Raw genomic sequence first — 13,775 nt, 5'->3', positions numbered from 1 at the left:
GAACACACAGACCTAGAAAAAAATCTTTAAAAAGAAAGAGACCCCAACTGGGCATTTTAGGAAATATTTCTGGAAGGCAGGATGAAGATGCAGCCCATCTTCATCAGGGATCTGGGTACATGGCAATGAATCTGGACTTGGAAGGAAGGGCACACCTTATTTTGGTCACACCTTATTTTGCTGTCTGTCAGGTATGTAGGATTCAGTTCTTTGCCTTAAAATGAGACTGGAAGTAGGCTTTCAGGTAAGAACAGATGTTTCCTTTCTTATTCTGCTTGAATTAAGATTAAAGGGATGCTGTATCTTCTCAGTATTGTTCTCTACAATCAGAAGCCACAGGAAAGACTCCCCACTCTCCATTTTAACCCATGGATAAAATTCTTGAAGTCCTTTGATTTCCAATGAAAGCTAGATTTTAAGTTGATATAGAAAATCCAACATGAGGATCACCTTGAGAAAGGAGAATAGGGGGGATCTTCTTTGCTTACCTCCAATTCCCCCTTGAGCTACTTGGTGATTTCCTGAGCCAAGCCATTAACCAGACTGCCCCAATATAGTCTTGTCCCTGTGTAAACTGAAGCTCGACCTCACCTTCTACTATAATTGGGCAAGTTAAAGACAAGGTCATCTCTGGTGAGTCATCCAGTATCCCCTTCTCTGTTTGGCTTTCTGTGTGTCACTTCAGTAATGACCTTCCTGAAGAGACCCATTCTGAAATCCCCATCTCTTTTGGATTCTGACAGTTCTGTCTCTTCCTGCCCTTTGAACTTGATGAGAGGAAGGCTGTAGTGCCACACCACAGAAGAGACTGGAACACAAGGTCACCTCAGCTAGTGAAAGTTGTTCTTAATTTATATATAGAAGGACAAAAGTTTACCCCTCTAGAAGCATATGGCAGACTTGGAAGTTGAACCATGGCTTTCGGTCTCCCAATCCAGTGCTGTCTGACAAATCATTTGCTCCTGAGGAATCATTTTCTGAGATCACTGCAAAGTATTTAGCCAGGATCCCCCATCTTTCTTTTTCTTTCTGTATTTTTCTTTATTACACCTTTACTTAGGTATGAGCTCCATTTTGCATTTCTTTAATGACAAAATGCTTTCTTTTGCTTTGCTCTAATGACAACTTTTAAAGTGTAAGCACCATTGGTGTTCCTGATGTGAATATTATGGCCACTTCCTGCTTTTCAATTTACAGGACTATTTTTGGTGTTTGACTTTAATGCAGGTTGTGTGTGTGTGCATGTGTGTGTGTGTGTGTGTGTGTGTGTGTGTGTGGTCTCAGACATTCCCTGCTGCTAAAAGCTTTCTCCCTTGTCTTCTTCCCATTCACCAACATGACTGCCTACAGCTTCAAGTGCTACAGAGCCCAGGACACATGGGAGGAATGCTTTCTCCTGGACTTTTAAGGAGAGTTGAGTAGATTTAAAAATTCCTGTACACAGACAGAAAAATTGATCAAGTATCTTCATTCTGATTCCCCACCAGCACGAGAAGCCAGTAGTGGCCGTTGCCTGGCATTTCAGCAGCTGAAAGAGGGAAGACGGCAATTGATGGAAAGCAATAACCACTGTTTTCTGGAGCTTTGTGTATTTCAGCAAGGTCTCATCCCTCCTGCTGGACTCATTGCCTCTTTGTCTGGAAGGGGAAATGTAAAGCTGACAAAGAGGCAGTCCTCAGAGAAACTCTAAGGACTGTGGGGCAGAATGCATGAGATCTTCAATTGTCAAACTCCCAGTCCAGGCATCCTCCTGCTTCTGGAGACTTCCCCCTTTCCCACCAGTAACTAGCTCTGGAGAAGGAGACTGAGAACGGCACCTGTTCTAAGAGCTTCAGAGAACTGCTTTATGAACTTTTAGCAGCAAATAATATGCTAAAAGGAGACAGGAGGTGGAATGAATGTTTTAACCAGAGCCTTTGAATATGGAGGAATAAATTATTACTTCTAAATTAATTGATAATTCTCCCAGATTACCTCCATTTTGGATTTGCCCTAAGAGGATGCCCATATGGTTTTGCCCTAGGAGGTCAAAATGTTTTACTTCTCTCCCCAAAAGAGCCCACAATCAACCCAGACCAGAAAGAGTAAATTATAGCTCTCCAGCAATTGCAGCTTGGTTTGATGCCATGTAGTAGAGAGGCACCAGATGCTTGCTATGAAACTGAATATTTATGGTATGAGAATATCAAAAATAAGCACATATGTGCACCAGCACTATTGTAAGTACTTTGCATATATTTATGTTGGGCAAGTAGAATGGTACCCATTCATTTAACCCTTAAAACTATGCTAGGAACTGGGTACCGCTATCATTGTCCTCATTTTCTTTGTACACATGGGGGTAGTAGGGTAGATAGAGACAGGTTAAGTGACTTGTTGAGGGTCTCCACGATACTAAGTAGCAGAGTTACAATTAAAATCCAGAGTCAAAGTCCTTAACCTCTATAAGATATTGCTTGATAGTGTAAAAGGCTGGTCTGAATAAGCTTGAACATGTTGTTTCTGGGTCAAATATACCTTATTTGGAAGAAAATAAGCAAAGAAAAAGGCTAGGAAAACAGGAAGGGTTAGGGAATAGGATATCAAGATACTTCCAGCCAACAACCCTGCCCACAAACAGCATGTTACTCCAGCAGCCAGCATCAGGAGATGCCACCACCATTGGTTTCCTACTCCTAGATGTGAATTAACCTTTGGTCCCACTTCTATAGAGAGCTCAGTGATTCAGGTGTATGGAGACATGAGGGTTAATGCTGGACTGGTGCAGAGTGGTATTTGTTTTGGAAGCTTTTTAGAAAGCTAAAGGAATTTCAGCCATTCAAGTATCTACAACACAGCATCATTCTACCTATAAAAAACTCATCATCTTCCAAAGTACTGTACTTACACCTCCAGTTGTTCAAAATCAAACACTACATACAACTCTTGAGGAAATCAGGTTTACATTCACTAACTCAAAAAGTAACAACTCCAAAGAGTCCAATCTCATCTGTGTATGCCACAAGACCCTTCTATGGGGACTGATGTCTGTAGCAGAATAATGGTAGATAATGATATTATGTCATTTGATACTTACATGTGAATGGTGACATATAGCTGTCCTAGCTTCTAAGTCTTTGCTCAAGGCTCAGTTTTCGTTACTGTAGATGCGTACATGGGTGTTAATGTCAGCATAGCCTCTTACCTGATCTTGGACCATTGCTCCACCAAAAGCCCAGATGGCAGCAAACACAAAATAAAGCTCATAGGTTTCCTTGGGGCAGTCTGGGGGGATATCCTCTTTGGTCAGCAGACATTCAAGAAGGTGGCACAGCATCTGAACCATACTCTGCTCTGGGATTGGAATTATCTTCTTAAATCTGAAGAGAGACCCAGATATGCTAGTCTAAGTCACAGGATTTTTCCATCCTAGAGGTATTCTTGTTAGACAACTGTGGATCCCATTAGGTTTCAATGGACTCCTGCTTTGTTGTGTTCATGGTGCTACTTCACCTTAATTTTCATTGGTGTTTTGGGACCAGCACCCTTTGTAAAGAAGTATGGGTCCAGAGCTCTCCTGAGAAGGTTTCTTTTCTCATCTTCCTTTCCTGATATCCTTCCCCCCGCTCCTCTTGCTTTCTTTGAACAATAATGGTCCCTTTCAAGTCCCTGGGACATGTAGACAGCTGCGACAAAACCAGTAAATATCTTGTAGTTTCACTCCTTTTCACAGTTTCTATACTCAAAAAACACTAAAGAACTGGGTGCACTTCTCACGTTAGTCCTTCCACTCTCTCAGCTCAAATCCCTCTCTCAAAGGTATTTCCTCATTTAAAACACACTGAAGATGCTTTCTCTGGGGCCTGAGACTTTTCTTAGGGGCAGAGTGAGCTGGGACAGATGGTTATTTACATCATGATGATTTACTTGATGGAGTTTCTCTTTCAAAAAATATACCCCTGTGACTTGTCCTGGCCTGGTTTTGTACTTTTAATCTTGGCTTTGGAGGACTCAAAGACAGAGCGATACATAAAGGAACATCTTGCCTTTGTGCATGCACACATGAGCACTGTCATCCCACCACATGTACACACAAAGCATACCACATACCCCACACTCAAGCCCTCCTGCATGCCTGGCCACTTGGCTACCCCCAGTGGGGAGATGAGTATCACAGGCTGCACAGACGCAGGTTCACTATTATAAGATGGGCAAGGGACACCTTAAGTCATTTACCAGTATTGGACTTCTGAGTTTCATAGCATTCCATTCTCTTCAGTGTTTTGTGTTTGTGCTTGTTTTCAATCTATCTGCAATCCTTACAACAATGCTATCATGAGGTCTAATAGTCTAGGCATTGCTTCCATGAGTAGTAAAAAAACTGAATATTTAATAGTCTTTCCTTCATTTCTTTGACACATATTTGTAGAAGAGTGTTAAAATGGAGCTACCTCAGGTTCAGTTTTGCATGAGGCACCAAGATAATCAGAACTGCTTATTCTTGCAATTCTGAACTGAGATTACTTATTAAAGGGTTTGCAGGCATATTATCTTCTCAAGGGTATGGATACTCAAAGTGCAAAATGCTGGGTGGATTAGACCTTAACACAGAATTTGAAGAAGAGCTTTTGGTGTGCAGTGAGTGCTTCCTTTCCCATAGGGCAGGACCTTTCCCTGAATTGAGAACCAGAGTAAAGAGCTTCAACAGGACTGCTCTGTGCTAGCAAAGGAACTGTGCCTGGAAAACCCTGACAAGACTTGCCAATTTCACAGCAGAGTGTTGGGAGGTTGCTTGCTGGTGGCTTTCTGTGCTCCAGCTTATCAAAGCAAAAGAGGACTGAGCATGTCCTGGAATCCAGGTGTGAGTTATGACCATGTGGATTATATGAGATGCCAGTAAGGGGGCTACTTGGAGGCATTTGCATGAGGAGTTGTCCACGACTGGCTGATAGAGAGGCATTTACTCACTCCAAAGAAAAAACATATGGGAAATGTCCAGTGATGGGAGAGGTTCAATAAATTCACAAAAGCTTTGAGAGAGAGAGAGAGAGAGAGAGAGAGAGAGAGAGAGAGAGAGAGAGAGAGAGTCAGATTTCCATTCCAAAGTACCACAGTTAGTATAACTATGGGCATGCTTGTTTCAGTCACTAAGACATCTTCTGCCTGTGACTCTCTTCCTTCTGTTCTCCTTCAACCCTGGTGTTTAGAAACAACTACAGCTGATAAGGGGCTGCCTGATAGCATAAGGAGAGAAAAAAATCCAGGATATTCACCATTCACTATAAGAAGAAAACTGGAAACAAACCTGAGTAGTGGGGGAGGGGGAGAAACTTTAATTGTAAATGGAATTCATTTTTATATTTTTCACTGTGTGTTTTTAAATTTTATTGTGTGTGTGTGTGTGTGTGGTCTGATTGTGTGACTACAAGTTATCAAACACTTTCTCATTACTGGAAAAATGAATGGAAAAGTCAAGGATGTTTGACCTAGATTTTATCTGAAGGTGGGAGGAGAATCAACAAAATAAACTGGTTTTGAAGAACCAGTGGGAAATAAAATAAAGTTGCTTTATAATAATACCTTATGAGGCCACCTTATTCAATATAAAAATTACTGTGTTGATATGAATCAGCTGGATCGCATAAAGCTGGGATAACAATACTGTTATGAATAACATGGGAGTAAGACTTTGAAGTAAGTGTCCTGTTACAGCTGGTTAGCTGTGATGCTGAGAGAGCATCATGAAACTCATCTCCCTTATCTACAGGAGGGTGGAATGTTGTGAGAATAAAACGAAATATCATGTACAGAAGACACCATAAATGACAGGTATAGTTTTTCCTTGATAACCATTGGGTCAGAGACTCGGAGGGGTAGGGGCTTTGCTGTTTATTTATTTATTTTTTAAATAAATTTTATTTTTATATTCCCCATACAATTGCAACCCCCCCATTCTGACCCCAATCCCTCCCCTCTCGCCCCCCCACCCCCCAAAAAGTGTCTCTGGTTCATAGTTTTTTGTTGATTTTGATTTTCACTTTCTTATAGTTATTCATTTTCCTGGTCCCTTATTTAACTTTTCTAGATTCCTGCTATGAGTGAGACCATCCGGTATTTTTCTTTTTCTTTTTGGCTTATTTCACTGAGCATGATCCCTTCCAGTGCCATCCATGTTGCTGCAAATTGCATGTGTTTATCTTTTTTGAATGCTGAGTAATATTCCATGGTATATATGTACCACATCTTCTTGATCCAGTCATCTATTTTTGGGCATTTGGGTTGTTTCCAAAGCTTAGCTATTGTAAACAGTGCTGCTATAAACATAGGTGTGCAGGTGCTCTTTGGAATTGATGTTTCTGTGTCCTTTGGGTAAATACCTAGGAGTGGAATTGCTGGATCATATGGAAGCTCTATGTTTAGTACGTCAAGAAATCTCCACACAGCTCTCCATAGTGGTTGGACCAGTTTGCACTCCCACCAACAGTGCAGGAGAGTTCCTTTTTCTCCACAACCTCCCCAACATTTGTTGTTGCTAGTTTTTTTTAATATGTGCCATTCTCACTGGTGTAAGATGGTATCACATGGTAGTTTTGATTTGCATTTCCCTGATTACAAGTGATGTTGAACATTTTTTCATATGCCTGTTGGCCATTTGCATTTCCTCTTCAGAGAAGTTTCTTTTTAGCTCTTCTGCCCATTTTTTGACTGGGTTATTTTCTTTGTTTTTGTTGAGTCTCATCAGCTCTTTGCAGATTTTTGTGATCAGTCCTTTATCATTAGTGTTGGGTGCAAAAATGTTCTCCCAGTCAGTGGGTTTCTCTTTTGTTTTTGTTATTGTCTTTTTGCTGTGCAGAAGCTCTTTAATTTGATGTAGTCCCAGCTGTTTATCTTTGCCTTCACTATTACTGCTTTGGGTGATGTATCTGTAAAGATGTCTTTGATGTGAATATCACATAGTGTTTCACCTATATTTCCTTCTATGTATTTTATGGTTTCAGGTCTTATGTCTAGTTCTTTAATCCATTTTGAGTTGATTTTTGTGTATGGTGTGAGGTAGTGGTCAAGCTTCATTCTTTTGCATGTAGCAACCCAGTTTTCCCAGCACCATTTATTGAACAAACTTTCTTTGCTCCAATGCATAGTCCTTGCTCCTTTGTCAAAGATTAGTTGACCATAATTCTGTGGGTTTATTTCTGGATTTTCTATTCGATTCCATTGGTCTGTATGTCTGTTCTTGTTCCAATACCATGAAGTTTTCATGATTATGGCTTTGTAGTAGAGTTTGAAGTCCGGAAGTGTGATGCCTTCATTCCCTTCTTTCTTTTTCAGGAGAGCTTTCGCAATTCGGGGTTTTTTGTGATTCCATATGAATTTCATCAATAATTGTTCTATTTCTTTGAAGAATGACATTGAAATTTTGATTGGAATAGCATTGAATCGGTATATTGCTTTTGGTAGGACGGCCATTTTAATAATGTTTATTCTTCCAATCCATGAGCAGGGGATGTCTTTCCATTTCTTTGTGTCTTCTTCTATTTCTTTTAACAGTGTTTTATAGTTTTCTTTGTATAGGTCCTTTACCTCTTTTGTTAGATTTATTCCCAAATATTTGATTTTTTTTGTTTCAATAATAAAAGGGATGGTTTTTTTGATTTCTTCTTCTTCAGATTTATTGTGTGTGTATAGGAAGGCTACTGACTTTTATGTGTTGATTTTGTATCCTGCCACTTTACTGAATTGATTGATAAGTTGAATTAGTTTTTCTGTGGAGTTTTTGGGGTTCTCTATGTATATTATCATATCATCTGCAAATAGTGAAAGTTTGACTTCTTCTTTTCCTATTTGGATTCCTTGGATGTCTTTCTCTTGTCTTATTGCTCTGGCTAGGACTTCCAGTATTATATTGAAAAGCAGTGGTGAGAGTGGGCATCCTTGTCTTGTTCCAGATCTTAATGGAATTGCTTTCAGCTTTTCACCATTGAGAATGATACTGGCTGTTGGCTTCTCATAGATGGCCTTTATGATGTTGAGGTATGTTCCTTGTATCCCAAGAATTTCAAGGGCTTTTATCATGAATGGGTGTTGCACTTTGTTGAAAGCTTTCTCAGGATCTATTGGTATTATCATATGGTTTTTATATTTCTTTTTGTTGATGTGTTGGATAACGTTGATTGATTTTCGGATGTTAAACCATCCTTGTGTCCCTGGAATGAATCCTACTTGGTCGTGGTGAATTATCTTATGCATACATTGTTGGATTCTGATAGCTAAAATTTTGTTGAGGATTTTTGCATCAGTGTTCATTAGGGAGATTGGCCTGTAGTTTTCCTTTTTTGTGTTGTCCTTGTTCGGTTTTGGTATTAGTGTAATGTTGGCTTCATAGAACGTGTTAGGTATTATACCTTCCTTCTCAATTTTTTGGAAGAGTTTGTGAAGGATAGGCACCAATTCATCTCTGAATGTTTGGTAGAATTCGTTTGTAAATCCATCAGGTCCTGGGCTTTTGTTTTTGGGGAGGATTTTGATTACCATTTCAATTTTGCTGCTTGTAATTGGTCTTTTTAGGTGTTCTATTTCTTCTTTATCTAGCTTTGGGTGATTGTAGAGTTGTAGGAATTTGTCCATCTCCTCTAGATTGTTGAACTTGTTTCCATACAACTCTTCATAGTAGTTACTGATTATTCTTTTTATTTCTGCTGTGTCCATTGTGATTTCTCCTCTTTCATTTCTGATCCGGTTTATTTGTGCTTTCTCCCTTCTTTCCTTTGTGAGCCTGGCTAGGGGTTTGTCTATTTTATTGATTTTTTTCGAAGAACCAGCTCTTGGTTTCATTAATCTTTTGGATTGTTTTTTTAGTTTCAATTTCATTTATTTCTGCTTTGGTTTTTATTATTTCTTTTCTTCTACTGGTTTTGGGGTTTTTTGTTGTTCTTTTTCTAGATCTTTGAGATTCGAGATTAGGTTGTTTCTTTGAGTTCTTTCTTGTTTCTTGATGTGAGCTTCTATTGCTATATATTTTCCTCTTATTACTGCTTTTGCTGCATCCCATACATTTAGGATATTGGTGTCCTCCTTGTCATTCAATTCAAAGAATTTTTTAATTTCCTCTTTGATCTCCTCATTAGTCCAGTGGTCTTCCAGTAGTGTGGTTTTTAGTCTCCATGAGGTAGGAAAGTTCCTTGCCTTCTTTTTATGGTTTATTTCTAGCTTGATGCCTTCATGGTCAGAAAAGATGGTTGGTATGATTTCAATCTTGGTGTATCTGTTGATTTTTGTCTTGTACCCCAGTATGTGATCGATCCTGGAGAATGATCTGTGTGCGCTTGAGAAAAATGTGTACTCTTTTTTTGGGTTTAGTGTTCTATAGATGTCTGTTAAGCCCAAATTCTCTAGGTCCTTATTTAGAGCTTTAGTTTCTTTACTTATTTTTTGTTTTGTTGATCTATCCATTGTTGATAGTGGTGTGTTGAAGTCTCCCACTACATGTGTTTTCTCTGATGTCTGTTTTCAGAGATGACAACAGTTGTCTGGTATATTTTGGTGCTCCTTCGTTTGGTGAGTATATGTTAATTAGTGTTATTTCTTCTTGAAGTATTGTCCCTTTGATCATAATGTAGTGACCGTTGGGATCCCTTTTTATTTTTTTGAGTTTGAAATCTGTTTTATCTGATATAAGTTTAGCTGTTCCTGCTTTCTTTTTTGGTCCATTTGGTTGTAGGATTGTTTTTCATCCTTTAACTTTGAGTCTATTTTTATCTTTTGTAGCTAATTGTGTTTCCTGGAGACAGCAAAAGGTTGGGTTTTGTTTCTTAATCCAGGCTGCAACTCTGTGTCTTTTTATTGAAGAGTTTAGTCCATTTACATTTAGGGTTAATATTGATATGTTAGCATCTGTTTTTGCCATTGTGTTTTTCTTTCCTTTGACTTTATTTATTCTTTTAATATCTTTTTTTTCCTTGCCTTCTTTTGTTGTTATTCGTCCCTCTGAGGTTCTGGCTTTAGGATTCCTTGTAGTATTTTTTGGAGTGGGGGTTTATTGGTAATGAAGTTCCATAGTTTCTGTTTGTCTGGGAAGGTCCTTATTCTTTCTTCATAAGGAAGGAAAGCTTTGCGGGATAGAGTATTCTTGGTTGACATCTGTTTTCTTGGAGTCTGTTGACTATGTCCTTCCACTCTCTCCTTGCCCGTAGTGTTTCTTCAGAGAAGTCTGATGTCAGTCTGATTAGTTTTCCTTTGAATGTTATTTGTTTCTTCCCTCTTGTCAGCTTCATTATTTTTTCCTTGTCCTGGATTCTTGGGAGCTTCACTATTATGTGTCTTGCTGTATTTTTCCTTTCGTCATGGAAGTTTGGTGTTCTTCTTGCTTCTTGTATATCAATTTTCAGCTCCTTCTTCACATTTGGGAAGTTCTCTTCAATTATCTCCTGGAATATTTTCTCTGTTTCTACATCTCTCTCCTCTCCTGGTATTCCTATAACTCTTATATTTCCTTTCCTCATGGAGTCAGATAGTTCCCGAAGTCTTTCTTCGTTCTTTTTCCTTCGTACTTCTCTTTCCTTTTCTGTTTTGGTTCTTTTTATTTCTGTGTCTTCAAGAGAACTTATTCGTTCTTCCATTTCATCTATTCTGCTTTCATTGCTTTTCCCAGAATTCTTTAGTTCTTCCATTAATTCTTTGATCTCCTGCATTTCTTTTACTTCCCTCTTTAGGGACTCAATTTCATTCTTCTGATCGTTGATTATTTTTCCCTTATCATTGTTTTCCTTTATGAGTTCTGTCATTTTTTTAATCATGGCAATTTTAAATTCTCTTTCTGGACGGCTCAGAAGATCTTCCAAGTTACTGTCGTTGCAATCTCGGGGCTGATTTTCTTTTTGTGGTGTGCTTCTTCCCTGAGGAGTTGCTATGTTGCGTGTGGTTCTTCTACTCCCTACTGTCTGTTTTCTAATTTGCTGTATGCGTTGGGACACTGTGTTGCTGGGACTGGCCGGCATTTTGGGTGAGCTTCTCTGCTCCCCTCTGGCTCCTCAGGGAGCCATCTGTCAGTTTCAAGCAGTCTTTACTGAAGAAAGGTCCCTGTTCTAAAATGCCGATGTGGGGACACACCCCCCTGTGCTCCTGGTCTGCCCCGGCGGTGGGTTCCCTCTCCCCCTCTGGGCTTGGACTGCAGGCCAGAGGTGTTCTGGTGTGGGCGTACTTCCCCAGCTCACCTCTGGCTCCTGAGGGAGCCTTCTGCAGGCAGTCTTTACCGAAGAAATGTCCCTGTTCTAAAATGGCGATGCGGGACACACTCCCTGTATGTCCAGTCTCAGGCACACTCTTCTGCGCGCCTGGTCTGCCCCGGCTTTGGGTACTCGCTCCCCCTGTGGGCTCAGACTACTGGTTGGCAAGGGCCCGGTGTGGGCTAACTTCCCACTGGCCACTGGCTCCTCCAGGAGCCTCTGCTGGTTTCAAGTCGCTAGGTGGCGCCAGAGATCTCTCCTAGAGCCCTTGGGGAGCTGGTTTTTTTTTTTTTTTTCACCCCGTGGGACAGGAAACAGAGCGGGAATGGTAGGGTAAACCTCAACGGCTTTGGAGTGCTGTGTCTGCCTTGTGCTCCACTGTCGTGGAGAACCCACGCCCCGAATTTTGTGCCCCGGATCTCAGTTCCAAAGCCCTCAGGTCCAGGACGCGGGCTGTAGCCTAGTTCAGTGTCCACAGAATGGTGTCTTTTGCACCCCGCTCCTGTGCCTGGGTGCCTGGTTCCTGGATACTCAGTGAGGCACTTTCACCTCAGTGAGGGTCTTCGCGCTCGTCTTCCTGCAAGCCTAGGTCGCAGGCACGGGGACCTGGGCAGCCACGATCCCAATCCTCATTTGCTTTTCAACCGTGCTGCTTTTCCGTGCTATCCCGATCCCGATCCGCGTTTGCTTTTCCAGCGCACCGCTTTTCCAAGCAAGCTTACCAGGCGGCCCGGGGCTGTGTGCAGGTCCTGGCCTCCTCCTGGGGGTCGGGTCTTTGTTTAATGGCGCCCGGAGCTCACCTCCGCGCGAATCCTGCAGGGTTCTCCGCAGCTCCGTTCATGGGGTGTGGTGGCTGCAATAGTTCCTTTCCACTCACAGTCCCGCTTGCTGCATAGTTTGTTCTTGTTGGTCGTTTTAGTTTGTTGTTTTCTTCCTCTCTGCTGGTTGGAGAGTGCCAACTCTGTGGGCGGGGGAGGGGAGCAGGGTTCTGCGCTTCCCTCCCTTCTAGTCCTCTTTTATGGCAACTTTCTTCTTCGGGTAGTTTGCTGGAGTCGTCCGTTTATCTTCCGTGTCCCAGTTCTCACTGGGACCTGCCGCTTTTCCTCCCTATTAACTTTTTTTAATGGGAGATCTTACTCGCAGCGTCTCCTCACTGCCCGTTGCTCTGCCCTCTTTTGCTGTTTAGACTTAATATAGTCAGCATCTTCAAAACTTGTTTCCATGGCTTGTATATGCACATGAACACATGTGCATGCATACACACACACACACACACACATTCACACTCACACTCACACTCTCACAAATAATCAGTTTAGTATCTCTTGTTCTAAATGCCATAGTAGAAAATGACCTAACTTTTGATCAAAGGGTATATTGAACGAGTGTCTCAGCTAAAGATAAAGGACAGTGATTTTTTTAGCTCTTTGTTGCTATTGACCATTTGTGACACTAAAAGCACTACTGCATATTTTCCAGCCTTGGTGCCTGGTGCCAGCCCTGGATCGCTTCATTAGATATCAAAGCCACAGAGACCTCAAACTACCAGAGGTTTCTCAAAGGTTTGTGCAAATGCTGACATTTGGAAAAAATAATTATTATAAAACTTACAAAATCAAAATGAATAGATAATTAAATATCTAAAAAGATAACATTATGTCAACTATTGAACTGCAACTCAATTTTCAGTTACATAGAATTCATAATAATGGTAGGTTTGTTAGGGTGTAGGGTGGGGCATGTGAAATGATTGTGACTGGGCTCTCTCAACAGATGGTTTCCCTTCTCTGCCTCCGTACTGTGAGCAATTCTCCATCTTATGCTTGACCAATCCATAAGGAGCCTGGGGTCATTTGAGTGAGACTTTAATTTCTGGGAAATGCAATCCTGACCATAACTTGTGAATCTTTAGAATCTATAGATCTCTGAGTCATGCTGCTTTCACAGCACCAGAATCTGATGGTTGAATTTGGCTGAACTACAGAGTTGGATGCCCAATTCCTAGAATGATGCCTCAGAAAGAAAACAAAAAGAGAGTACAAAACAAAAGCCTGTTTTAAAAGTTAGACCCTCTCCCCACAGACACATATAATATTCTTGCTATAAAAAGTATTCGTTTGGTTAAGAGTAATTAACCTCTTATGTGATAAGTGGCCAGGGCTTATGTGATAAGTGGCCAGGACTAGTCAAATGATACCTTACATCCAGTCCTTCTAATTATCTGGGCAATGAACTGACTGAAACAGGAATAGGAAGTGGGCCCCATATCACTTACAGGTGTCATTTTCACCTCTAGGTATACTTATCTGGCCTGTATTTCTTTTCTTCTTCTTTTTTTAATCAGAGGACCAGCAGCTTGTCTCACAAACTGAAGAATCTCAGGATTGTTATCTGATACTATAATCTACAGCCGCCCATGTGGCACACATGAAAAGCATTTTAAATCTTCCTCTTTACTCACTCACTCACCAACTTACTCACTCACTCACTCACCCACTTCTTGCCTAAACTGACATGAGGCATCCTATGGCCCTGCTAATGTGTATTCCCCCTCCACCATCTGCTCTGCCCTGA

General features: G+C 40.9%; 1 protein-coding gene across 3 annotated transcripts in view; it reads right to left on the bottom strand.

Moving 5' to 3' along the window:
- DNAH9 (dynein axonemal heavy chain 9) overlaps positions 1-13,775 on the bottom strand; it is a gene marked incomplete at its 3' end in the record, with an annotated part of 308,650 nt that overhangs the window by 153,718 nt on the left and 141,157 nt on the right. For all 3 annotated transcript variants that reach the window (XM_084236563.1, XM_084236562.1, XM_084236564.1), the window contains exon 36: positions 3,185-3,359. In XM_084236563.1, coding sequence (XP_084092689.1) covers positions 3,185-3,359 — 175 coding nt within the window. The remainder of the gene's footprint in view (positions 1-3,184; positions 3,360-13,775) is intronic.

This window comes from Talpa europaea (genome assembly GCF_964194135.1).
Source record: "Talpa europaea genome assembly, chromosome: 7".
In the NCBI taxonomy this organism is placed as follows: Eukaryota; Metazoa; Chordata; class Mammalia; order Eulipotyphla; family Talpidae; genus Talpa; species Talpa europaea.
The sequence above is the reverse complement of the archived record's forward strand: the minus strand, read 5'-3'. Positions and strand labels throughout refer to the sequence as shown.